The following is a 27,038-nucleotide window of genomic DNA, read 5'->3' as shown; positions in this document are numbered from 1 at the left end:
CGCGCCCCTCCCCTTCTCTGCTTTTTTATTTATGCGCGCGTGCGTCCGTGCACGCGCGCCCTGAAGAGCGGATTGTAATAAATTGTGCAATTTTTCTGCGCTGGCAGTGGCATTCAAAATCAAGCTTGCATTGAGGAGGAGCCCCCCAGCTCCAGCCCAGCCCCCCTCCTCCACCTCCACCCCCTCCTCCTAATTCACCACCACCACCAATACTTTCTTTTCTTTCCCTCCCCCCTCATTCTCTCTGTCCCCCCCTCTCTTTTTATCAGCGCAGCAAGAGAGTTTAGAAAAGAAGCGTGGGTTCTATTCAGCCTCCCCCTGCACCCCTCCGCCACCGCCCGGCTTTCTGAAACCTATCCATGCCCTGTCAGTGTGCTTCCAGAGTCCAATTAGCGCTTTGTGAGGACTTTCTCTCCCTCCAGTGCTGCTGCAGAGGCCGCTCTTCCAGAGGCTGGGAGGGTGTTAAGTTTTCTTCAGGGGCTTTCCAGTCATAGCTGAGTGTAATAATTAATATGACATCTGGGTGCCCGAGTTCCCCTTAAACCACTCTCTGTGTTTTTCACTCTTCTCTTTTCTTCAGAGTTATCCCCATGGAGACAATAAAACAAAACTCAAAAGCAGCAGATCATTCATAAAGTCTTTGTGCGTTATGTGAAGAATAATCTCATTTGTTTCTCATTAAAAACTGTTTTTCTCACTTTGTTTTCTTTCAGCAGGTGCACCGACAGACACGGAGACATCATGGAAATGCGTAAAAGTTCCTTTCTAGAATGATTGATCAAATTTTATCCTGATAGTGTTAAACTTTCTCTTCGATTATATACATAAACAAGTCGACGCACTTTGAGAAACATGCAAAATCTTGATTACATGATAAGAATATGTCACTACTTTGACTCTATACCTCTGCAGGGACAGACGTTTTAAAGTTACAACAAACTTTCACACACTGACTCATTCTTTCACTTAGGAAATAAAACATCTCTGACTTTCAAACCTGACAAATAAATGAAATGAGTAATAATAAAGAGAAGAAGAGGAAAACAAAGCTTATAATCCTCTTACTCTGTTACAGTGAGCTCAGCACTTTTAAAAAAATCTGTACAGGACTTCAGTCTGCTCTTAGATATTTGTGTAAACACCACCTCCCTCCTTCCTCTGCTGATTCAAGTCATTAAAAATGTGATTGCATGTCGCCCTCTAGAGGCCAGCAGTGGAACTCCACTTCAGGAGTCAGGTCTAACTTTTTATGGTATATAAACTGCAGAGATCAAACAGGTTGTATAAAACAAAGAATAAGGAACAGAATATCATGTTAAAAAATGAGGCAACTTTTTGAAAGATGTTCACATATTTAAAGTTTTTAATACTTCATGGATGGAGTGCTGTCATGTAACTGTTTATTTTTATTTTTCACAGCTTGACACACAATGTCCAAATGACTTATTAGCTATAAATGAAGAAAGAAAAATAAATAAATAAAAAATAAACATCAAATTAAATATTTTTAAAAATTAAAATGAAGTATTAAAGATAAAACAGAGTGCTGTAATATAATGCCATTTATTTTATCATGTTGTAGTTGTACTTTAGAAAGCACAAGAGCTTCTTTAAAAGCACACGTCCCCACACACTTAGTGCTTTTACTTACGCAGAGACAACTACAAAAATATTTGGAGATTAACAAACATTGTATTTCACTGTGATTTTGGAAAAAAATCAAGATTTTCAAACTAAAAAAAATTGTTGGTATTATTTGAGCCAATAGGACCTTGTGTTTTACAGTGTCAGCCTATTATAATTGTATTTATATTTATTTCTATCCAATAATGCCTCATTTAGTCTAGTAGAAGATATGTTGGTCAGATTTGAAAAATATTTTAAAAAACCAAATGATTAAATATTAAATTTGTATTGTAAGGAATATCCTAAAGAAATAAAATATGAATTTTTATGGCAATATTGTCAAAAAAAAATAATAAGAAAAAAACATACAGTGGAAGCGTGAAATTTAACATTATTTTACAATAATATATTTAATATTTGTTGGTGCACCTTCAATAATTCACCGTTATTTTCTACAATGATCCTCCCCGTTTATACCATAGACTTTATACCCGTTAGTTTCAGAAAGTCAAAACACACCTTTTTGTCTCCACTCCTTTTCCGTACTCTTAGGTCACGTGGTTTTGTTTACTAGCATGAAGCGTGCTAACTGAAGCTGAAGCTCCAAAGCTACTTACCTTTCAAATACTCAAACAGAAAACCTTTTCATGTTTTATAAAGATTTATTTTATAAAGTAGTGAAGTATTAAAGATGTGACGTTTTATCTGGAGAGGCTGACGTCAGTTGTAGCTTGTTATCCTGAGAGCTAAGCAGCTATCTCTGCTCTGATGCTAACAGCAGCATTAATGTTTAACAGTCTGTGTCATTAATGTTAAACCAGGTTTGATAAATCTCTGAGTTCAGTCACTATGAGAGCTTTAAATTATGTTCACCGGGTCAGCCTGGACTTCTCAGGGACTCTGTTTCCTCATGCGATCTGTTTAGGAGATGCAGACAACGACTCAGTGAGTAACTTCTCTTTATAAAATCTCCTGTGTCATATTTAATTTAATCTTATTTGTAGGTGTAAATGTTCCTGCTTTACTTCACAGTTAAACGAGCTAGTGGTGGGGGACACCAGTGGAAAGCTGCTCGTGTATAAGAACGATGACTCCAAACCCTGGATCACAAGAACCTGTGTGGGCATGGTCAGTGCAGGAAACAGAAACCTGTCCAGACACTGAAGATTTCACAGATTTATCTTGTGTTACTTTGCTGATATCATGTGCTTTGTGTTGCAGCTGACTTGTGTGGCAGTTGGAGATGTGTGCAATAAAGGAAAGGTGAGTAGGGAACATTAAGAGGCCACAGGGATACATTAGGAGCAGGGGATGGCAGTGTAAAGGCATCCTGACTCCTTGTTTTTATGGCACATTTTACTGAATTAATTTTAGCTAAGTGCTGCACAGTGAAGTAAAATAAGTTAAGAGAAACAACCAAAAACACTGTAATAAATAAATACAATAATAATAAAGCACTAAACTTTAAAAGAGAATAAAAAATAAAAAAACATCCAAAAACACAATAAAAATAAGAATAAAATAAACAAAAAATACATAATAAAACACTTAAAAAAGAAATACTATAAAAAATAAAACTTCAATAAATAAAAATGTAATAATAAAACACACTTTAAAAGACACGTAAAACATATTAAAACACAAAAAATAAATACATAAAAATTATTAGATAATAAAACACACTTAAAAGAGACTTACAAAATTAAAAACACAATAAATATAAGAATAAAAAATTTAATTAATGAAAATTTAATAATAAAACACTTGAAAAATGTAAAACATATAGAAACACTATTAAGACAAGAATACAAAAATAAATACAGAAAAATTAAATAATTAAACATTTTAAAAGACACTCAAAAAAAATGTGAAACACTAAAAAATGTAACACATAATAAGCAATTCAAAAATTAAAACACCTGAAACACTTTAAAATAATAATATTTATAATAATTAAAAAATAATAAAACATGTAAGATGTCATGAATCCTTAAATGAAGAGGGAGCCAGAGGAGGGCGCTGTTCTCACACATTTATAGTCAGTGTTGGTTTTTATAACTCTTGAGGATAAAGCAGTACTTTGTGTTTGGTTATCTTGTCCTCTTCATGTTCACTGATTTTAACAACAGGCACATTTTGCTCTCTTCAGATAAACTGACATTTTTGTGTATCAGTTATTGCAGAATCCTCTATCCTGATATAGTTGTTATATCATCATGGTGATTAGCTCGGATCATGATCACGTGTTGTTTTGTAAATATGATGACAGCATTTTGTGTTTTTTTCCTCCTCCTCTGCAGAACTTTGTGGTGGCTGTGGGCGCTGAGGGCTGGTTTCACCTCTTTGACCTCACAGCTGCCTCCTCAAATAAATCAGACTCATCCAGTCAGCACGAGTTCATGTTCTCTGATGACCAGAAGCCGCTCTTCACTCAGCACATCCCCGCCAACACCAAAGTCATCCTCATCAGTGACATCGGTAAGTCCTCACATATTGAACATGCATGAGTCCTGTGTGTCGGATGTGACCTGGGACTGACTGTGTTCATGTGTTTTAATATAAGACGGAGACGGACGCTGTGAGCTGGTGGTGGGTTACACGGATCGGGTGGTGCGAGCTTTCCGCTGGGAGGAGCCTTCTGATGGCCCGGACCAGGGGTCAGGTCAGCTGGTGCTGCTGAAGAAGTGGCTCCTGGAGGGACAGGTACGCTGAGCTTCAACACTCAGTCTGAGGGAGATTCTTGAAAGGCACTTTGTTTATACTGCAGGCTTCAACAGCTGCAGCAAAGACAAGTAGAAGAAGAGAGTAAATCTGGAATTAAATCAAGTCTGAAGTCTTGAGTATTTCCAAAGAAGAGCAACAACCTCATGCAGCTTTGTTTAGATCTAAGTCTTGATTGAGGAACAAACAACAAACCCTGCTCAGAGGACTGTGAGGATCTCCTGGTGGAAACTTTAATGTCTGATGATGTTTGTGTCCCAGGTTGACAGTTTGTCAGTAAATCCAGGACCAGAAGGTTTACCAGAGCTGATGGTGTCTCAACCCGGCTGCGGCTACGCCATCCTGCTCTGCTCCTGGACCCAGCAGGACTCCAGCAGCTCTGGAGAGGAAGCCCCTGCGACCCCTGGGAGGTAAACCCTGTTACAGACTACAATCAGACACCTAAAGAACCAGACAGCTGATATAAAATGTTCTGCTTCTGTGCTCACAGTGAGGGACCCTCCAGAGACGTAGTTCTCCATCTGACCACCGGGCGGATACACAACAAGAACGTGTCCACTCATCTTATTGGAAGCATCAGTAAAGGTATCAAACACACTCAGCCTGGTGCTCTTGTGGTTTTAAACTCAGCACTTTTAATGAGATGCTTTATTTTCTGCAGGCTCCAAAGAGGAATCTTCTAAATGTGGCCTGTTTGCTCTCTGCACTTTAGACGGTGAGTCTTTCATCTTAGACATGTTTGAATGTATCATGTGTCCGTCTGCACTCACTTAAAGTGTTTCCTTTCTCACCTTCATGTTTGAATCTTTTCATAAAAGCTCTCTTGTGAGTTCCAAACCTCCTACAAACTCTTACATGCACAGAGAGCTGTTTTTAGCGTCTCTATTGAAACTGTTTGTGTCGCTAAAGTGCAAAAAACATAGATTAAAAGTCTGAGTCACGCTCTCAGAGCTGGTGCTTTGAGGTTTAGATGCACCAGAGATGATCTTCACTGTCATGGTTAAAGCATTCATTAGTATCCCCCTCATGGGTCCACACACTGTATTAGCCTATCAACATAAATATAATTTTATATACGATACAATGTCCTTTATTGTCCCCGTAGGGAAATTTGTCTTTGACATCAGTGCCGCACGTTACCTGCTCCTTCAAAAATCACCACAATGACACAAGAACACATAAATAAATCAGAAAAAATACAATAAAAAGTTTGCATTCATACAACACACAGCATACTCTTAAAGAGAGAGCACCATAACACTGTCCCAACCCTAACAGGCTATTTACTATTTAAAACTCTGATAGAGATCGGCACAAAAGAGTTTTTAAAACAATTCAATTTACACTTGGGGACTCTGTACCTTCTTCCAGACGGTAAAAGTTCATACTCAGAGTAAAAGGATGTGCAACAGGTCTACAAGTATTCTCTGAGCCTGCCCAAGAACACACTGCTCATAAATGGCCTGTAGGGAAGGGTTTCCAGGCTGACCTATGACCTTCATGGCAGTCTGCACCAGGGGAGAGAGTTTGGTTATGAGCTGAACAGAGAGGTTACCGTACCATGCTGTCATCCCATACCTAATGATACTCTCCAGTACAGCCTGATAAAAGAGTTCCAAATCTCCTACAAACTCTTACATGCACACAGAGATCTGTTTTTAGCTCCTCTATTGAAACTGTTTGTGTCTTAAGAAACAGCAATAAGGAGATACTACTGATTTTAGCCCAGAATCATCCCATCATTCTAAACATCCAGACTTTGAAAAGACATTGCCGTATATTGGGGCTGTTAAGAAGAAAGAAGCACACTGATCTGTAGGAGGTGATTCCACTTATCCAACAAGAAATTCACCTCTTGATGTGAGGATATAGAATCTATATCCTCCGGGCATATGCAAGCTTGAGTTTGATTGTACCTGTCTTAGGACTATGGAATGAAATTTAGCTATTGTGCTAATTCCGGCATATTTACATTGAGAGGCACACTGTTGAAATGTTCATTAATGTGCATTGTCCTAATCAAATAAACTCAAGTTAAAATCTGGAATCAAAGTGTTTGAGGTTTAGATGCACCTGAGCACCAGAAAGGATCTTAATTGTGATAGTTAAAGCAAATGCATTCATTATAATCCACAACATGAGTCCACACACTGCAAAAACATGTCAGTGTAACAGCAGCGGGGCAAAAACAGAAAACACACACCTGTACAGTTTCTATCTTAAGTCCAGACTTCATGTCAGAGTGGGATTTAAACAATCATTCAACACTGTGTTCCTGCAGAGGTGAGATATGAATGAGTGCCTTAGGTCTTATGATGCACTTGTTGTGTCTGTAGTAAGACCAGAGGTGGTGGGAAGCACTGCTTGTGAGTGTGTGTGTGAGTGTGTGTGTGTGTGTGGCTGCGAGCCAGCGTAGAGGCTCCTCCTGGCAGCACGCGGCTCTGAGAGCAGCTGGAGAGTTCATCAATATTTAAAGAGGAGAGGAGATCGGTGGGATTATCATCACTGAAGGCTTCCGGCTGCCAGCTCTCACCTCTCAGTCTCACTCCTGTTGGCACGATGACGAGCCAACGGAGAGGGAGGAAGTGACATCAGAGGTTACAGAGGGAAGAGGGGAGGTTAGCAGGCTGAGGTTGAGTTCATTTCAGGGGTTAGTAGACGAAGATGTCAAGAGGTGGAGGTGATATCTGATATCTCAGAAACGCCTCCAAAAGCTCAGAATCTGACTCTGTCTTTTTTCCTGTCATGCATTTTTATTTCTAATAGCAGTAACGTCACTTCACTTAAATGTTCTACTTCCTCCTCTTCTTGCCTTTAATGTTGCAGGAACGCTGAAGTTGATGGACAGCTCGGAGCAGCTGCTGTGGTCGGTTCAGGTGGATCATCAACTCTTCGCTCTGCAGAAACTCGACGTCACCGTGAGTTTGTGTTTGCAGCTGAAGGAAAGATTGTAATCATGTCACTTCAGTAAATCAGAGACGTCCCTCTTTGTTTTGATGATGATGCTGATGCTGATGCTGATGCTGATGCTGATGCTGATGCTGATGATGAAGATGTGTGTCTGTGTCCAGGGAGACGGCAGAGAGGAGGTGGTGGCGTGCGCCTGGGACGGTCAAACCTACATCATCGACCACAACCGGACTGTAGTTCGATTCCAGTTTGATGAGAACGTGAACGCCTTCTGTGCAGGTGAGGGATGCATTAACACTCTAATACGATGACATCATCATGCTGTCCACCAATGAATGAGCAGAACACGGAGCATGTGCAGTGAGAGGGAGCGTGCAGGACTGTGTTTGTGTTCCTGGACCGGTGAGAGTAAACAAACAGACAGAGGTTAAAGGTTCTCGTGACTCCAGCAGGGGGAGACGTTGAGCTGCAGGTCTGCACTCGTTCCCCTCCTGACCTCTTTCTCCTCCTTCTGTCGTTTATTATTCTTTCTTAAAGACTGACGGAGACTCTGTTTGTTTACAGGAGATAAAAAGACGAGTACAGGAGAGAGAGAGTTTCATCCTCTCTCCTCCTATCCTCGGTTCTTTAATCTTTCCTCTCTCCTTTCCTCTCTCCTCTCCTCTCTCATCCTCTCCTCTTTTCTCTCTCCTCTCTCCTTCCCTCCTAACTCCTCTCTCCTCCTCTTTCCTCTCTCCTCTCCTTCTCTCCTCCCTTATCCTCACTCCTTTCTTCTCCTTCCCCCTTTCCTCCTTCCTATCACTCCTCTCTCCTCCTCTTCTCTATCCTCCTTTCCTCTTTCCTCTTTTCTTTCTTCTGTCGCATCCTTTCCTCTCCTCTCTCCTTTCATCTATCCTCTCTCCTCTCCTCTCCTCTCTATTATCTCTCCTCTCTCCTTCTCTCTTCTCTTCTCCTTTCCCCTCATCCTACCCCCTATCTCCTCTTTTTTCTTTCCTCCCTCCTTGTCTCCTCCTCTCATTTTCTCCTCTCCTATCTCATCTCTTATCCTCTGCGGTCTCCTTGTCTCATCTCTTGTCCTCCTCTCTCCTCTCTTGTCCTCTCTTCTCTCCTTACCTCCTGTCCTGTCCCCTCCCCTTTCTTCCTCTCTCCTCTTTCCTTGTCTCCTCCTCTCTCCTCCCTCGTCTTCTCCTAAAGTCTCATCAGAGTCTCTCTGTTTGTCTTCAGGTCAGTATACGTGTAAGGAGGGTAAGAACAGCCCCTGTCTCGTCTACGTGAGCTTCAACCATAAAATCTACGTGTACTGGAAGGTGGGTCTGGAGCACATGGAGTCCACGACCCTGTTCAGAGTCCTGGAGGAGAAACCGGACTTCAGGAACCACCTAAAGACGCTGGGAGTCGGTGAGTCGAGTCAAACTGTGAATGTTTGTCGCATACTTCTCCTCCTCCTTCTGTGAAACTCTGACCTGAATACTAAAGAGGAGAGAGATGATCCCCTCACGGAGGATCTCTCTGCTGCAGGGTTTAAAGGACTGAACAGAGTCTCTCTGAGAGGCACGGACCAGGACTTAAGAAAAAGTGTCACTTTGAGTTTCTTTTTCTTTTACCACATGAGCTAAACTCAGAAGAGTCCAGAACTGTTCTGAGACTTGTGTTCAGTGAGTCTGCCTTCTCCTCACACTCTCACACTGATCACAAACACCCTCCTGTAGTCTCTGCAGTCCTGGACCAGCTGCTGGTACTTCTTTTGTTAGCTTCCTCACAGCCTCCTCCCACGGGACGGATAGTCCCACCTGGATTACTTTCTTTCCCTCAGTAGAAGTCGACTACACGATTATACGTAGTCACCCTCACTAGTCGACACCAGGATTACCTTGAATCCAGCTCCTTTTGGGGATCCCGAAGTGATCCCAGGACAGAAGTTATTAATATTTTAGTGATGTATCCCGGAAATGGAGGTGTATGTTCTGTCTTAGCTTTAGCACGCCCACCTGGTTATAAACAATCTTCTATCGTCTCTCAGCTCGCTGTTATTTGGTGTATTTTGATTGAAACATGGAGATAAAGTTATATAAAAGCCGTGTCTGGTTTACTCGGCCTGAGCGATCTGTAATAAACAAGCATCAACCTCCCGTCTTAAAATATGAAGCCTATGCAGAAGTGCTAAAAAACTGCAGTTCCTCGAGTGTCCACTAGAGGCTGGCTGCAGAAACACAGGAAACCACATACACACCCATTCAAAGAAGCTGATCTTTACAGCAGATATAAACATGTTTACAGCCTGGTACAAAAAACAGTTTCAGTCTGGATTGCTCATTTCTCTATCGGCACACTCTGTACAGGGGGCACATTTTTTTATAACTCTATCTTTTTGAAGATATTAAACTTACGAGTTTTGCCCAAATAAGGGCATGGCTGACTTGACTGACAGGTGGGCACCCTGGAGCTGTTAGCGAGGAGGCTAAAGGTCTTTACCTCACACTAGCTCGGACAAGGTTTGGTTGAGTTCAGCATTTCCAATATGGCTCCCGCTGACAATTGGCTTCAAAACAGATAGGTGACGTCACCGATACTACGTCCATTCATTATACTGTCTATGGTTTTGGCTTCATTTTGAGGAGCTGTGTGTCGTGCATGTTCTGTTGTGTAGATACTGGAGAGGTTTTAGTTGGGGGGCATGGTTTTGAGATTAAAACCAGACCTTAAAAATAAAAGTCAGTGGTCCTCCCGCTCTCCTCTTTTATCCTGAAATAACAGCTGCACTCATGTTTTTGTCTGCTGATATCAAACAGCAGGACTGAAGCTGAAACACAAACAGAGCACAACAACATTATAATGATCTCATCTCACAGCACACACCTCCTCATGAACAGCTGGCTGCATCAGGATCAAAACAAACGCATCTAAACTTCAGATTTAAGACCCAGGAGGGAGGGGCTGACGGCGTGACTGCATGAGGTTTCACTGACAGACTTTATTGGATGATGTTCACCTGCAAAGTCAAAGACGAGTTTTTTTTATTGAAATTTGAGCGCTCGAACGACAACAAGCCTTAACTATCCAACCCTGGAACACATCTCTGCTGTGATTGGATAAGAGGTTGCGTGCACCCTGGACAGGTTGCAGACCAGCGGACACACTCACCCTCACATCAGAGTGACTCATTAACCTAAAGAGCACGTCTCTGGACTGTGGGAGGAAGCCATGCATGCACAGGGGAGCATGCAGACTCACCACAGAGAGGCTCCACATCAAGCCTTCCAGCCTCCCCTTGACTATCTATGATTACAATAAATCAGGTCTAATGTTTCCCTTTCTGCATCCTAATGTGTATAAAGCTGCAGCCTGTGAGTAAACTCAGCTGAAGAGACTGCAGCATGTTTAGAGAGGCGGTAATCCACGAACACACACATGAGAGGAGCCAAGAAACTCTCTGATTCTCCTGTGTGTGTGGTTTCTGCTGACCTGCAGCTTCTAGTGACAAACATGACGGTTAATCATTCCTTATGTGCACGATGCATTCAGACTTCCTGTTCATTAACACCCAGACGGACTCAGTTCATTGAGAAGGAGGCAGTAACGGTGTACAGACGTTCTCCTTGGAGCTTTAAGAGCGCGGGTGAAGGTGAAGACGTGAAGCCTTCTGCCTGTGTGAGCGTCGCTTCCTGCTGCTGCTGTTAATAATTCAACCTCTGGGCCTGTTGTGTTTCCTCTGACTGTGATTTCGTCGGCGTGTTACCTAACCCAAACTGTCTGATGCAGCAGCAGCCCAGGGACAAGGAGATAAAGAGGAGAAAAGAAAAGAGAGAGAGAGAGAGAGAGAGAGAGAGAGAGAGAAGAAGAGGAGTGTGAATATGTGTCTGATGTGTGGAGGAGGGGAGATTCTGCTCGTTCGGTGGTTCTTCAAACTGAAAACACAGGACCTTCAGCTCTCTCCTGCTGTTCCTCCACCTCGACCCCCCCCCCCCAGAGACCTCCTCCCTATCGATGTGGTTTTTAATTTGTGACCGAGGAGTTCAATCAGCCGCTCGTTTCATCCTGAGAGACGCAGGAGGAGTGTTCAGAGGAAGTAAAGGGTGTTAGATTGAAGAAAGCTGATCAGGTCGAGCTCAGAGGAAGTCTTTGGATTTTTTAATGAAGTCAAAGTAATAACACAACGATACTCTGCCTACTGAGCAGTGCATGAGAATGAGAGGAACATTCACAGATGTCTTGTTTGTATCTGAAGCTGTCGTCTTTAATCAAACACTTCAAGTTAACTTAGAAACAGACGAAGAGGAGGAGCTGAGGTCGGTTTTTAGCCGTTAGAATCTTTCAAAGCAGATGGATCAGCCAGAGTCCATGTCTGTCATCGGGTGGATCCCTTTTGCAAAGCTTCAATATGACTCGCTTGTTCTCAGTCAGAGAATGATCGGACCAATCGGACGTGAGCGCTACATACTAGTGCGTTGATCTGCAGCAATACTCCTCCAAAACACTAGAGGGGAGTGTGGTCTCTCTAATAGTCTGTTTCCGGCCCCGCTACGTGTTCTGTTTACTTTTTCACAGCGATTCAGAGCGTGTTATGTTAATCTACAGCTGATTTCTGTCACAGCAATGTTTACAGGGAAGAATAGAGAGGAGACGTCAGAGGAGATGAAATACACGACCAATGTGCGGCGATTCCGGAAGTGCTGTAAATGCAGGAAATACAATAGAGTCCAGTGAACCAATCACAGGGCTTGCGATAAGATAAGATAAGATAAGATAAGATAAGATAAGATTCTCCTTTATTCGTCCCACAACGTGGAAATTCATGGAGTTACAGCAGCAAACAAGAAGGTGTACAAAACAAGAATTTCAACAAGTTTATATATAGAAAAGAAATGTCCATCAGAGACGACAGCTTGGCCATAATCCTCCTGTCAGCCACCACCTCCACAGGGTCCAGGACTGAGCTGGCCTTCTTCCCCAGTTAGTCCAGTCTTGCTCTCCTGTATCCTGTCCGCCCACAGCAGGTGAAATCCTTCCAATGTGGCGTTCGTGTCCGGTGTTAGCTCTGTTAGCATGATGCTACTCTGCCAGTATTCTCTCTGGTGCTGGGTTAGCTCGTCCACCTTATTGTAGATAGATCTGTGTTGTTCTGACCATAGACTGTATAAATAATGGACGTAGTATCCGTGATGTCACCCATCTGTTTCTGAAGCGCTGTTTTGAAGTCAGTCGGTGGCGGCAGCCATATTGGAAATGTTGAACTCAACATAACTGCTGTCTTGGGAGTGTGAGGTAAAGAAGCGGGCTTTGAGGCTCCTAACCAAACCTAAACAGCTACAGTGTCCCCGCCTGTCAATCAAGTCAGCTGTGCCTCTCGTAATGGAAAACTCGTAATCTTAATATCTTGGAAATTGCAGTGTTAGAAAAAAATTCACCCCCGTACAGTGTGTGCTGATAGAGAAATGAGCTATTCAGACTACACTCATCTGTAAACATGTTTATTTCTGCTGTAAAGATCGGCTTTTTCCCATTCATGTGTATGTGGTTTCTGGTTCTTTCGGAACCAGCCTCTGGTGGACACTTGAGGAACTGCAATTTTTAGCACTTCTGCATTAGCCTCATATTTTTAGACTGGAGGTTGCTGCTTGGGCTTTATGTTCACCTCCTCCAAGATGTAACTACACCTTGAAGTGATGCTGACCACAAGCCCTGTGATTGGTCGACTGGACGGCATCTATTTCCTGCATTTACATTTCCTGAATCACTGTACATTCCCTCTCCTCTGACGTCTCCTCTCTATTCTTCTCTGTAATAATTTCTGTGAGATAAACGGCAACAAGTATCAGCTCCAGTTTAACATGACATGCTCAGAGTCATTGTGGACAAGCAGGAAACATAGCAGGAGTAGAAAGAGGCGATCTGACGAGTGCAGAAATCACACTCCCTACAAGTGTTGAGACAGAGTATTGCAAAGCAACATGGACGCATGGATGCACAAGTATGTAGAGCTCACAGCGACATAGAGTCAACACATACAGCTGAAGAAAGAGAAGATCTATAATTATTTGAGGGGCGAGTGAATGGCCGTCGCCCAGCTCTCTATGCAGCCAACCCACATGCCTGTCCCTGTAGGCGGAGGGCACATCCAACTGGGAGGAGGCCCTGGAGGAAACCCAGAGCACGCTGCAGGGATTATAGATCCCATCTGCCCTGGGAACGCCTCGGGATCCCTCAGGAGGAGCTGGAAAGCGTCGCTTCAGAGAGGGGTGTCTGAGTCGATCTGCTTTGATTGCCTCCTCTGAGACCCGACCCTGGAGAACAGGAGGAGGAAGATGGATGGATGACATTTCTAGGCAGTCCTATCTGGACTAAAAGAAAGAGAATGTCACACGTTTAATCTCATGTAGTTTATATGCATACCATAGAAAAAGAAGACGTTGTAGTCCTGGTGTTGTTTATCTGATCGTGTCCCTGTTTGTGTTTCCTCTCTGCAGACTCGGAGGACCCGGCAGCCGTCAGAGCCCTGGTGTCGGATCTCCTCTACAAGGACTCTCAGCTTTAACACAGTGACACACATCAACACACTGCCCCCCCCCCCCTCTGACTGTAAATACTCTTAATAAACTCTGAATGTCAGACTCTGCGTTGTTCCCTGCAGACGGACGTGACAGGTTTTAGGTTTCTGTCTCTGTCATTGGGTTTCTCTACGACACGGAGAGGATGAAAGCTTCAGGCGAGGTACTTCCTGTAGAACCTGCCGAGGATCAGCGGAGGCATCATGCTGCTGTCAGTCAGCGCTGACAGGACGAAGACAACATCTCCTACTCAAACACCTCCCTCCTTCTCATCCTGAATTTCCTCCAGCGCAGCATCTCGAACACATGACGCTTTAAATACCTTACATAACACACACACTATTATTGCATAATGTCAGTGTGTGTTTGAGGGAGCCTGCAGGGTGTGATGACTGGAGGTAGTGGAGGGAATCACCCACTGTTCCCACTGGGAGGATCCTATAACCTCTCCTGTACGCCGCCTCTCTTTTTCTCTCATGCAAAATAAATGAGCTGTGTGTGTTTGTGTGTGTTTGTGTGTGTTTGTGTGTGTGAGCCTCGGGGTAAACGCAGGCTCAGGTGTCCTGGCAGGCCTCAAGCTCTCAGGTCTCCCGTGTTTTTAACCTTTAGAGATGTGCTGGGAGGAGGGAGGCACCTATAGGACTCCCACAGCTCCCTGAGATCCACTCTTCACTTGTTTTTGTCAGACGTTGACGTGAAATCCTCCAATTCACGACGTATAGGATCAGTGACGGGTGTTTGAAGTTGAGCTTTGGAGGCGTAAGGCTGTTATTTCTCAAACACGTTCAGAGGTTCTGTTTCTGTATATTAAGCTTAATATCTTCTTTAATATGAACACAGTGTTGAAAGGTCTGCAACGTTTGATAGCTCACTTTGACATTTTGCACCTTTAAATGTCATACTCGCAGAGAACTGTCCTCTTCTTGTGTTAGAGCCCCTGAAACATCGTCACCATGTTTCAGCATCCTTTTTACTCTGTGTTGTTGCAGGAGATCGTCCATTCTGCAGTTTTCTTTGACTTTTAAGGGCCACTTAAGTGAAAATGTGGCATCTGCAGGATTCTATTGATCATTTGGACTCTAAGTACACATTTTTATCTGTGCAAATAAAGTGTTTCTTCATTGTAGGAGTTTTATTTCTGAAGATGAAAGGTGGGCAGAAGAAAAATGACTCGTATAAATACCGATGAGAATAAAACTTTTGATCTGATTGGGATAAAAGGGAGGTTTTACTTTACAGCCTTCAAACACTCACCCTGACTGTATTCTGTTTGCAGACATTTTGCACGTTTTTTTTTTCCTCTCTCATGACTTGAGATCAGGGATGGGGAAGATACTGTTTCTTTTTGATGCAGTTTTGCAGAAAGCTTCTCAGTAAGGCAGACGCTGGACCTCCTCATCCTTAATCATGTCATGCTGCTAGGATGTCTCGCTGGCAGGCTACACCATGAGTCGCTTTACTAGGATGTAATGCTAAGAGTACGATCAGCGCCTCAAGCATGTAAACACTAGATCAGAACAGATCATACCTGTGTGAATGATGACAGAATTATTAATTGGAAAACCAAAAAAGTGATCCTGCTGACTCAAAACAAGACCTCAGCTCTAAGACCGGATTCCTACCTAGACTATGTGTTCCTTTCAACTGTATTTTTAACAGCTCATCATTTTTGAATTTTTAATCTGAAAGTAATTTTTTTAAAAAGACTAAAAATATCTGAGCTTTTTTTTTGTTGTTGTAAAGTTATATTTTTGGGCTTTTGTGCGTTTATGATAACTGAAGAGAGACAGGAAGTGTGGGGAGTAGAAAGTGTGGAAAGACCAAGACATGCAGGACATGGTCGCAGCCGGGAGTCGATGCAGCGACCTGTGGGACGCTTAGACCCCTCACACATACATTGTTGTGTACAGAGCGCTAAATGGACAGGCTCCAGTCTACATTAGGGAGCTGCTGAAGCCTTATAACTCCAGCAGGTCTCTGAGGTCCTCTGATCAGGGTTTATTGGTTGTGCCGCATACAAGGTTTAAAACTTAAGGGGACTCTGCTTTCCAGGTTGTTGGTCCTCAACTCTGGAACAGTCTACCTCTGGAACTGAGATCTGTGGACTCTGTTGACATGTTTAAAAAGCAGTTGAAGACCTATCTGTTTAGACTTGCCTTTGTTTAATCCGTCTGTTATTTTATGTAATGTTTTTTGTGTATTTGCAATCGCTGTTTTGCCTTTTAATGTTTTTCTATTGTTGTTGTTGTAAAACACCTTGTGACCTCTGTTCTTGAGAGGTGCTCTATAAATAAATCTTACTACTATTACTAAGCCACCAGCGCCCCTGAGCATTTGATTCTAAACACCAGGGTCCCTTAAAATATCAAAACATCTGCACTGGTGATTCCATGGGGCCAAATTTGATATCATGTTTTGCTCTTCAGGTTCACCGTACAGAAATACAACAGGTCATAGTTTTTACACAAACATTAAAACATTCTGAGTGGGGTAAAAAGAACACACACACAACCTGACCAGAAATAGATTTCCTGTTGAATCTCCCTCTCTCCTCTGATTAGTTTCACTTTAACAGCAGAGCTCAACACAGGCTAACGATTCTCACCTCATCAGTGTGTGTCGTTAAAAGTGTCCAAAGTATTCTGGAGCAGGGGTCGACTTAATTTACACTTCCTGAAGCAGCGAACTGAAGAGGAAATTTGAGGTGCCCGTTCTTCACCTCATCATTTTCCTCTTATCATAATTACATCTTCTCTACGAGTGTTTAAAGAGAGACTCTGCTTTAATACACTTCATTAGTTAGACAGCTTTTATTTCACAAATTAAAGACTCTGCTGTAGTCACACTTAAAGCTCTGAATACTTCCTCCACAGCAGGTCAGAGGTTATATTATTGTTCAGGATGATGGTATGATAATTATATGTGAAGTAGTCCTTTCTCATGGGTCTTTTACATCTGTAGATAAATGTTGATAATTGACCCTCCATGTTTTCTCTGTAGAATCAACATGACCTGTGAGCTGCAGTTTGTCCTTATAAGAAGTGAAACATTCCCTCAGACTGATTTGGGTTTTTGACCATTAATGGTCATTGAGGACGGAGCTGTAGATCACACTGATGTTAAAGGATTCAGTCTGTTAGTCTGAGTTGTAAATCAGCCATCCGTCTCCTGATTTCTTTGAGATTTCCCAGAGAAATGTCAGCCCGGTTAGTCTGCAGAGTCCTCCTGGTCTCCCTAATGAATCCGTCGTGACTTTGACTTCTGCTCTGATATTTCCCCCGAGCAGGCGGCCAGGACATGAAACACGTCTGAGACATCTGACCCTGCAACTAAACCACACAGGGAGAGCGGCCTTGTCCTGATCTATCTGACCTTGTGTCTATTTGTGTCACTGGATAGATTCGTCTGCAGCTATTTTAGCAACATCAAATCTTGTATTTGCAACAAATGTCCCCTATTTTGGTGACATTTTTGCCATCTGGATGTTTGCCCGAGAGAGATGGTGCCTCTTGGGATTGTATTTGAATCAATTTGATCCTTGAGTATTTTTTATCTTCAGTTCTCAGAGGGTTAAAATGTCAAGATGGTACCAGGGACCACTATGCTAAAAAATACATTCAGCCGCCTTCACATGGTTCTACTTTTTCTTTTCTGTAGTCTTTATCATATTATCTTTATCGAATTATTTTAGCCTGTACATATTAGTCATGCCTATTTGTTGTTCTTATGTATTTATAGCTGATGTTATTGTTATTACATTTTTTTATTTTTTTATTTTGTATGTCTTATTCTTATGCCTTGTACAAAGAGAGCACAGTTTACCTCAGTCAAATTCCTTGTGTGTTCAAGCATACCTGGCCAATAAAGCTGATTCTGATTCTGAGAAAATGTAAAGGTCTAAACAAAATCAACCTCATGTTAACACACTGAAGAGAGAGCTCCTGAAAAACACTTTTCTGGAGGGCAGACAGGGTTTTTTTTTTTTTAAGAACTCTGACATTAAAGTCAGAATTCTGGGATTACAGACAGAACTACAACTTAAATGTCAAAATAAAAATAAAAAAATTGGACATTTTTTGGAAATTCTGATTAAAATCTCAATTTTTATTTTTTATTTTTGGAGGACTTTGAGGATTAGGAGGAGAACAGGAAAGAGGAGAAGTGTCTGTCTGAGCTGCATTGAGCTGTGAGTTAACATGGTGGCTTTGAACTGCTTTGAAGTGCTTCTCAGGCTAATATCAGCTACAACTAGCAGGCTAATGCTAGCTAAAACAAGTTATGTACTGCTGTTTCCTCCATAGCATTAAAATAATCTGCTTTGACATAATTAACGCAGCAGGTGTTTCAGTTTAAGGCAGCATTTACACAACTTCTCTTATTAAACAAATAAACTGAAAATAAGCTTCTTCTGTCAGGTTCTGTAAATCTTTGGCTAACGCTAGCTACAGCTAGCAGGCTGCTGCTAGCTAACAAGATCTGTGAAGTGCACCTAGTAATGTTGGATTAATCTGTTTTGACGTATTTTAATGTATCACGTTATACAGTCAAAGACTACTTAAATATTATACTGCCAGTTTATGTTATGTGCTTCTAATTATGGTAACTGTAGCCTAATGTGTCTTTGGCTAACACTAAATTCAGCTAGCCGGCTGCTGCTAGCTAGCAAGAGCTATGAAGTGTACCTGAAGTGTTTGATTAATCTTCTTTGACATATTTAAGAGTAACAAGTAAAACTGTTAAATGTGACAGAAATAATATACTGCCAGTTAATGTTACGAACTTAAAATTATGCTGCTTCTATCCTAGTGTGTCTTGGGCTAACAGATACAGCTAGCAGGCTGCTGCTAGCTAACAAGAGTTTTGTAGTGCTATTTCCCCTGTAGTTTTACATTAATCTGTTTAGCTTAATTTTACTATTGCAAATGATACAGTTAAACTACTACAATACTGTTAGGTAACCTTGTTAACTAAAGTTATGCGACATCTGTCAACCGTGTTATTGACAAATGTTAGCTGCTGGTTGGCTAGTGCTAGCTAACAAGAGTTGTGTAGTGTTGTTAACCAAGTAGTGCTAACCTACTGTGTCATATATTGCTGTAGTGAATGATACAATTAGAAACTACATTATAATAATGATGGTCAGCCTTGTTTAAGAAAGATAAGCTAGTTCTGTCATGTTCTGTCCACATTGGGCTAATATTAGCTACTTGTAATGCTGTTTACCTTAGTAGGTTAGAGTATAGTTGATCAGTTTTACCATATTTTACTGCAGTAAGTGATACAACTTAAGTCTACATTTGTGTGACACTGCTTGTTATTCATGTGAGCTTAAAATAAGCTCATTCTGTCATGTGCTTTGTGTCTTTGCTACAGCTAGCAGGCTAAGCTAATAGGAGATGTACACCCAAGAAGTCCCCCTGCTGTTTATATTCTCAGGTGAAGTATTTTTCAATTCTACAGATTGTTTTGTAGTCCCTGTCTTTAAATTGTGACTGTTTGTTGTTACTTTTTGTATTTATTTGATCAGCTTAAGAGAAATGTAAAGAACTTCCTGTGCTTGTCTTGTACAGTCATTACCTCCAGATAAACAGGTCTCTATGTTCTTTCTGTTATCTGTTGCTCTTCAGCACTTGTTATAAAATCTCCAGCCCCCTCACAGCTCCCACGATCACAGCTCCTTTCCTCCCATATGAAACACTTTCATGACAATCCAGAAAAACTTGTCGTGACATTTCACTTCAAACTTCAAACCTCAAATGTCAGCCATGAATGTCTTCTCAAAACTTCACATCAATCCATCCTCCAGTTTGACCATCTTTCTGTTTCTGTCTGAACCACGGTGAAGCAGTGACCTGATGACATCGCCGTCCTCGAGCCACGTTTGAGTCACGCTGCAGAGCGGCCGAGCTTCTGTCAAAGATCAACAGCTAACATTTAAGGTATGGCTTTGTTTACAGACGCAGAAAGGTTAAGACATTAACATAAATCATGGCTTTAATGTGGACCACCGCTATGAGATGTGATGAACCCATCATAAGGACCCTGGTTATAGAAGCTGACAGCATAAACACGCTCTCTCTTCAGGCTGTGCTTTATTATGAGTGGATGCAGCAGCCTGGCATACTAAATTCAGCATCAGCGTAGCTTACCTGGACTTTTTCTGACATGGCAAATATATGCAGTAAGGTAGCTAACATAATTCTGTATGATCATTAAATACATCTGAGACTTGTGCTTTGAAGAAACCTTAAATAAACTGAGCAGAGAAGGAATAATAATGACTAAATCCAGCTTTTAAGGGTCTTTTACGTCTTTCTTAAAAGTCCATTTTCTCTCACCCGTCCTCTTAAATCTGCTGAACACCATTTCAGAGAAATATGCACCGCTATTATGTTTGATTGGACAATCCAGCCAGACTAGTGACTCATTCACCATCCATTTACTCGTCTTCCACATCTTGAATACAATGCTGATGAATCACAAATGGCAGGGGAGGCCTGAATACATGAGGGTAATTACACCGAGGCTCTGAAAGGACCTGAATCAGGGATTTTGGGCTGAATTGCATCTTGGAGACTGGAAGACATGACTAAAACTCCTGAGAGTCTTTTAATGCGATTCATTGCAACAAATCCTGCAGCAGCTTCATGAGATTTAATGGTCAGCTTGTGTGGAGGAGTCGTGAAAAGTCGTGCGTTTACTATCTCTTACCCACTTTGTCCTTTGTCTGACACATTTTAATGAGAGCTTTTATTCATCTTCAAATACAAGACAGCTATAATATTTTTTTTAGACATGCAAACAACATAAAATGTGACATTAAAAATCTAACTTTTGGTACTTTAACTTAAAGCTCCTATTTGTGCAGATGTGGCGCCCCCTGTGGACAAAGTGACACCTCGTATCTTTACTGATCTCATCCTGTGCATGTGTAATTTGTATTTTCAGACAAAAAAATCTCAAATGTATTAACCATCATGAGTAGAATATATTACAGTAATATTTCTGGATGTGTTTCGTATCATATTATTGGGCCGCACCTCAGGTTCTCCCCCCTTTCATGCCACTCTCTTTGAGCATCCCCCCCTCCAGCCTCAGCTCAGAGCCCGTGCGTGGTCCTGGCTGCACAGTGGGTGGTTAGTGTAGAAATATCTCTCTGATCCTGACTGACAGACAGCTGCAGCCTCAGCCTGTGAAGGAGAGCGGAGGCTTGACACGAGCTCCATCAACAGCTGAAAAAACTGACACCACTGATCAACAGCGTCAAGATTAATATTGCTGCGTTTCATCATCACATCGTGCTCGATGATCGTGTTCAATGTGGGATGAAGAACGCAACAGGAAGTTTAGATTAGCAGGGTTCTTATCTCAGCTGATGCAGAGAGGGTTTAATCCATAGACTGTATAATAAATGGATGTAGTATCTGTGACGTCACCCATCTGTTTCTGAACCGTGTTTTGAAGCCGATCATCAGCGGGAGCCATATTGGAAATGCTGAACTCAACATAACTTCTGTCGAGCAAGTGTGAGGTAAAGAGGCGGGCCTTTAGCCTCCTTGCTAACAGCTACAGTGTTCCCGCCTGTCAGTCAAGTCAGCTGTGCCTCTCATAGGAAAACTTGTAATCTTAATATTTTTGAAATTGCCGCGTTATGAAAAATTAACCCCCCGTACAGTGTGTGCCGATAGAGGAATGAGCTATCCAGACTACACTCATTTTTTGTACTAGTCTGTAAACATGTTTATTTCTGCTGTAAAGATCGGCTTCTTTGAATTGGTGTGTATGTGGTTTCCGGTACTTACAGAGCCAGCCTCTAGTGGACACTCAAGGAACTGCAGGTTTTAACACCTCTGCATTGGCTTCATTTCTCACACCCCGAGGTTGCCGCTTGGTTTAATCTGATTGGCTGCTTGATTAAAAGTGCAGTGTGTGACATTTAGTGGCAGTTAGTGGAAAAGACTTTGTAGAAATGGAATATAAAAGTCATACGTATGTTTAAATTAGTGAATTGCTTTGCAGGATGGATCCCCCTGAACTCTGACCTATCCATCTGATGTGCAACTTTAAGACACTGGTGCCTCCAAACTTCAATGGAAGCTCTTATTTAGGTCACTATATGAAGCAAACACGCTCAGACCGCTCAGTGAAACAAAGTGTTAATTCAGTTTAGCTAAGAGACGCTCAAGTCTTTAAGTAGAAGATGGTTATGGGTTTGTTGAGGCACATAAGGACGTAAAGCTATTTAAGATGATGCATCTGAAGTGCATTCTTACAAGTGATGAAACTACTGCATCCTGAAGGAGAGAGCTGAGGTGACGGATGAAGCTAAAGTCAGGATATTCTTAGGAGCACCGTGAATATGTTAAAGGTGCTTCAGATAATTGATTCAGTACTTCAACCTAAGAAAGAGACATAAGTGTGATGGTTTAAATCCCACATGCACAAAAACTCAAACATTTCTCTCTCTGCAGCTTTGCAGGGACAACGTTTAATCCCACAGGGACACTGACAGATGAAAAGAAGCATTAGTCAGTCGTGTTTGAATGGGACTGTTTGGATTTTAACAACGTCTTTAAAACTTGCTCTCCTCTATAAAAGCTTCAGTGTGCAAAAACCAGAATATTCAGTGATATCTAGCGGCCATATTCTGGATTGAAACCAGGGGCTCCTGACCCACACTTTGAGAACCCCTGCTTTAAAGGGAAGTTTTTCTTGACACTGTTTCCTGTAGCTGCCATATTGATGAATCAGGTTTGAATGAGTTATTCCTTAAAGAGTCTGATCTGGAGCTTCTTTTTGATGTTAGTTAAATTCAACATGAGATGACTCTTGCTTTGTTTTTATTTGGCACTAATTGATTGATACTGTCTGCATATTAAAGCTCTCTTAGGTCCATAATTAACTCCTGCAGCACTTCAAGATGTGACAGAAGAGACTCAAAAGAGACTCTCAAACAGCTGCATGACTTTACATTAGCAGCTAAATGCGAGCAAACCAGCACGTTGTTTTTTTGTTTGAACTTGTGTTTTTTCTCCCAGTTATACGTCACACATGGCACAGTTCTTACAAAATCCTCATCTCCAGTCCTAATTAAACTCTGACGCCGACGTGAACGCGCTCCACAATGCAGAACATTTTCACAGTGATTATGAAACTGTGACACGAAGAACATAGCTTTCATCTCTCCCCTCCCTCTTTCCCTACACACTCAATAACATTTCTCTATTTGCATATTAATTTCCCTCAGATTCTGCAGCAGCCAGGGTTTACATTTTCCACGCTCTTGTTTCGAACGCTCTCTGGAGGATCTCCCACTCACTGGAGCCACGTTACGTAACAGCTGCCTCTCTACAGAGGGTCGGTTTGATCGATATTCCCCTCACAGCTCCTCTCCACTAACCCTCGGGGGGTTAAAGCTAGTGGGTCACTCCTACTGAGTCAATCAAGCCTGCTGGGATGCATCGTGTTTGTGTGTGTAAGTGTGTGTGCGAGTGTGTGTGCATGTGCAGCCCTGATGATGGAGGGAGGAGATGCTATTGTTGGAGATGAAGGACGAAGAGACAGACAGCTATTTGGGATGACAGCGAAGTAAACAAAAAGGCAGTGAGGAGGGTTTAGAGGAGGAGAGGGCTGAGCTCATATCAAAGGGTTTGTGACTAAATCAAAGCGTCTCTGCCTACGAGCGCTCCGCAGCCTTTAATCAAGACGAGCAAGAACAAGAAGTACGCTGAAGATTAGTTCAACATGGAGACTTCAAATCCCTCTGATTGCAGTGTGTCCAACATTCATGAGTCAGTGCGTTTGGAGACTTCTGGATGGATTCACATGTGAAGATGCACCTACATATTTCTTCTTCATCGCCCATCCCAGAGAGAAAAACACCAAGTATTTGTTGATGCCATTAATGCAGAAGATTGTTTATATAAAAGCTGTAAAAGACCTCGTTAAGGATTGGTAAAAGATCACGATTAAGGCTGCAAAAAAATGTCAACATCGGTCAGTTTGTTGCCAGAGAGAGCGACTCCAGAACATTATTTGTGTCACAACCACGGGCGAAATCAATCAATCTTTATTTATAGTGTCAAATCCCAACACATGTTCTCCTCAGACTCTTTCCAAACAGAGCAGGTCTAGACCGTACTCTATGTTCTATTATTAACAAAGGCCCAACATCAAGACAGGGTAAGATCCAGTCCCATCTTACAGGCAGGACTCAGTCTGATCTCATCTTAATCCACCATGAGCAGAGCACTTTGCAGCATTTAGCAAGTTACAGTGGCAAGGACAAACTTCCTTTAACAGGCAGAAACCTCCAGCAGGACCAGACTCATGTTAGACACACATCTGCTGAGACCGTGTTGGAGAGAGGGATAGAGGGAGATGAAGAGAGAGAGAGATGATAGTGAGGAGATGGATAGCAGGTTGGGGGAAGGTTTTTCCCGTACTGAAGTTTTACGTGTCCTGGGGTGTCGTGGGCCTTGCAATTTAAGCAGTTCAGTCCTCGTTGCAGCGGTCATGGTTTCGACTCCCGACCAGTGGCCGTTCTGGGGAGGGGCCAACAGGGTCCAGTGCCCCTGTAAAACTGAACCTGGACCCCCCTGTGGCCCCCCCTCCACACCAAACAAATATTATACAATAAAAAGCTTTGGTATCGCGCCGATGTTACAAGCGGAACACGTGTGTGGCACTTGGTCCCAGTCCCTTAGAGCGCTAAGGGACTCATGTTGAGTGTAAACAGCCAAACAGCTGCTGTCAGTCTGCATGTTGATCTAGCACACAGTAGTATATATGTCTAGTATAAAGGGATGCACTGATGTTTTGCCAGTTTGTTCTCAGCCGGTCCTCGTCTTTCTCAGTCTCTTTTGTCAGGGTTAAATGTGACCCTCTGACAACACCCTTGGCCCCAGCCTGGCCCCCCCCAGTAAAATTGGTCTAGAACCGCCACTGCACCCGACCTCTACAATTTGCTGCATGTCTTCCTCCGCTCTCTGCTCCCCACATTTCCTGTCTCTCTTCAGCTGTCCTGTCCAATAAAGGTGAAAATGCTCAAAAATATAACTTAAAAAAAAAAGATTTATGTCTCCTCCAGGGACTAACGGGGAAGGAAATAAAAAAAATCCTGAGACAGACAAAATCTTGTAAGTTTTGGCCTTTTTATGGGAGTTTGAACAATCAAGAAAAGATCTAGAGGAGACTCTGAAAATGCCCGGCTATGAAAGGACAGGACGACGGTTAAATCAAGACAGCAGTCTCAGTTAGCTGCACAGAAGTTTGCAGTATCTACAGCCCGGTGCTTCAGGTGCTTAGGTGCACATCCAACTCCCACACTCGACCTTGATACCCGATAATTACCCATAAATACTCTTTCATGGCTTGTTGAGCACACAGCCAGTTTACTGTATACCCTGGTATGATTCATTCCTCATGAGAGCTGAGGCCTGAAGAGATCTCCCTGTGTCTCTGCGCCACGTCTCCTCTGGGTTCACTTTTATATTAGTCACTCTGCAGATCAGTGAGCCCCCTTCTACTGCATCCCCTGTCCAACTCTGCCCTCTGTATAAGAATAGACACTCTGCTTTATGCAACACCTCGTCTGCACACACAGAAACAAGCATCAGCTGCCGTCTGAGCCGGGCTGAAAGGCCAAAGAGACGAGCCTACCCCTTTTCTCGTTACTCTTCGCGTGCGTTGAAGCCCGGAGTGATCACTCTGCGGTTTCCAGACGAAGCATCTGTTCTGCATTCATGTGAAACACCAGAGGAGAGAGAGGAACGTGCGAGGAGGGTACTTTCCTAGCAGAGGTGTCGCCTGCTGCCGTGATAACAGGATGTGGTGTGTAAAGTGACTCATAACGAGGGAGGGGGCGTACTGAGGGGGATCTTCTCTAACAACGTTGTAATTCTGTGTTCCTGTCATGTTCCTTCTCTGTAGTAGCTCACCGGTGAGCGGGGAGCTGTCACATGAGGCGGAACAGGAAAAATGAGGCCTGACAGCTCTGACAGGATTAATGGAGTTCGCTTTTTTTGAGATGAGACAGCCGAGTAAAGAAAAACAGTCTGATGCAGATGTGTGCCAGAATAAAAACTCACGTTAGTGGAGGAGTTTTTCTTTTTGGGCTGATACTGTTGGACATGGATCTGACTGCTGGGTTCACCATCTGCTGACAGGAGTTTTGTGGAGACAGATGGCTCTTAGATTAAAATCATTTCTTCCATGCTGTTGTTACAAAGAGCTGCTAATAATTTATCAATGTTGGTCTTTTAAAAAAATATAAAACAAGGAAACTTTTCCTGAAATGTTTCAGTTCGTGACGCCCAATATAACGACGCCAGAGACTTGGTTAAACGTTGCTCAGAGCCTCAGGCAAGATCTAATGCACCAATCCAAAAACCTGCATATCTTATTGTAATTTTTAAAAGGCTTGAAGCAGAAAGTAATCTTCATGTTTAGACCGAAGCAGTGAATATAAAGTGCTGTAACTTGCTACAACTGATAGCCTGTAATCTGTCAGGATCACTTCAGAGGTCATGCGGCAACAAAGGAAAGGACGTTTTTTAATTTGCATGGTGTTATCTCAAATTTAGTGACAGTTTTTGTACATATTTTTATAAAGCTATTATCATTAAATTCTTTTCAAATGGCAAATTATTATTTCTTTTTTTAAGTTATATTTTTGGCCCTTTTGCCTTTATTTGATAGGACAGCTGAAGACAGACAGGAAATGTGGGGAGTAGAGCGCGGGCGAAGACATGCAGGAGTTGGCCGACCGGCCGGGAATCAAACCGGCGACCCCTGCGACGAGGACTCTCTGTATGTGGGGCGCTTAGACCGCTAGGCCACCAGCGCCCCACACATTATTTTAACTTCACTTTTTAATATATATTTTTTATCTCTAAGTAGCTGTCTATTGTATTGTCTGGAATTGACTTATTTGATGTTTTTGTTAATTTATTCTCTTTGATTCATGGGGCACAGTATTTCACCTCCATGTATGCTGAGGCGTGTACTTGGAAGTGACAATAAACAGATTCTGATTTTGATTCTGAATAATGCAGAAAGTATGTAATTTCAAATCATTCCAAAATTGTATTGTGTGTTTAAAGTCATCTTGTGACCCCTCACAACCCTCAGGGGTCTAGACCCCCATTTTTGGAACCCCTGGTCTAGACTGCACTTCATATCAAGTAAAATCGGACACATTTTGCGATGTAGAGATGAAAAAAAAGTTAGATTTAT

At 42.4% G+C, this 27,038-nt stretch overlaps 1 protein-coding gene and 1 long non-coding RNA gene across 4 annotated transcripts; both read left to right on the top strand.

The window, feature by feature from the left end:
* The first annotated feature begins 2,157 nt into the window (after positions 1 to 2,157).
* Positions 2,158 to 15,011, top strand: itfg2 (integrin alpha FG-GAP repeat containing 2). Its single transcript, XM_034673922.1, has 12 exons — positions 2,158 to 2,571; positions 2,659 to 2,754; positions 2,848 to 2,889; positions 3,927 to 4,104; positions 4,190 to 4,329; positions 4,609 to 4,757; positions 4,838 to 4,932; positions 5,009 to 5,062; positions 7,174 to 7,265; positions 7,419 to 7,536; positions 8,482 to 8,655; positions 13,722 to 15,011. The coding sequence occupies exons 1-12, from the start codon at positions 2,476 to 2,478 to the stop codon at positions 13,787 to 13,789; spliced, it is 1,302 nt and encodes a 433-aa protein (XP_034529813.1). The 5' UTR covers positions 2,158 to 2,475; the 3' UTR covers positions 13,790 to 15,011.
* Positions 15,012 to 17,785: 2,774 nt separating this feature from the next.
* On the top strand, positions 17,786 to 26,829 carry LOC117804958. Of its 3 annotated transcripts, none has more exons than XR_004629304.1 (4): positions 17,786 to 17,988; positions 19,176 to 19,238; positions 19,609 to 19,741; positions 26,507 to 26,829. It is a non-coding gene; the product is annotated as an uncharacterized LOC117804958 (long non-coding RNA). The 3 variants fall into 3 exon arrangements; XR_004629305.1 differs by lacking the exon at positions 17,786 to 17,988 and adding an exon at positions 18,167 to 18,294; XR_004629306.1 differs by lacking the exon at positions 17,786 to 17,988 and adding an exon at positions 18,410 to 18,756.
* Positions 26,830 to 27,038: the final 209 nt, after the last annotated feature.

The sequence above is a fragment of the Notolabrus celidotus genome, chromosome 21 (genome assembly GCF_009762535.1).
Source record: "Notolabrus celidotus isolate fNotCel1 chromosome 21, fNotCel1.pri, whole genome shotgun sequence".
In the NCBI taxonomy this organism is placed as follows: Eukaryota; Metazoa; Chordata; class Actinopteri; order Labriformes; family Labridae; genus Notolabrus; species Notolabrus celidotus.
Note: the sequence above shows the minus strand (reverse complement) of the source record. Positions and strands in the feature narration are given on the sequence as shown.

What these genes read in the sequence shown, in the direction of transcription:
- itfg2 (XM_034673922.1), top strand. Translation starts at nt 2,476, where the DNA reads ATGAGAGCTTTAAATTATGTTCACCGGGTCAGCCTGGACTTCTCAGGG. An exon ending in CAAGAACCTGTGTGGGCATG is followed by an intron (nt 2,755 to 2,847) that starts GTCAGTGCAGGA and finishes TTTGTGTTGCAG; the next exon opens with CTGACTTGTGTGGCAGTTGG. An exon ending in TGCTCTCTGCACTTTAGACG is followed by an intron (nt 5,063 to 7,173) that starts GTGAGTCTTTCA and finishes TTAATGTTGCAG; the next exon opens with GAACGCTGAAGTTGATGGAC.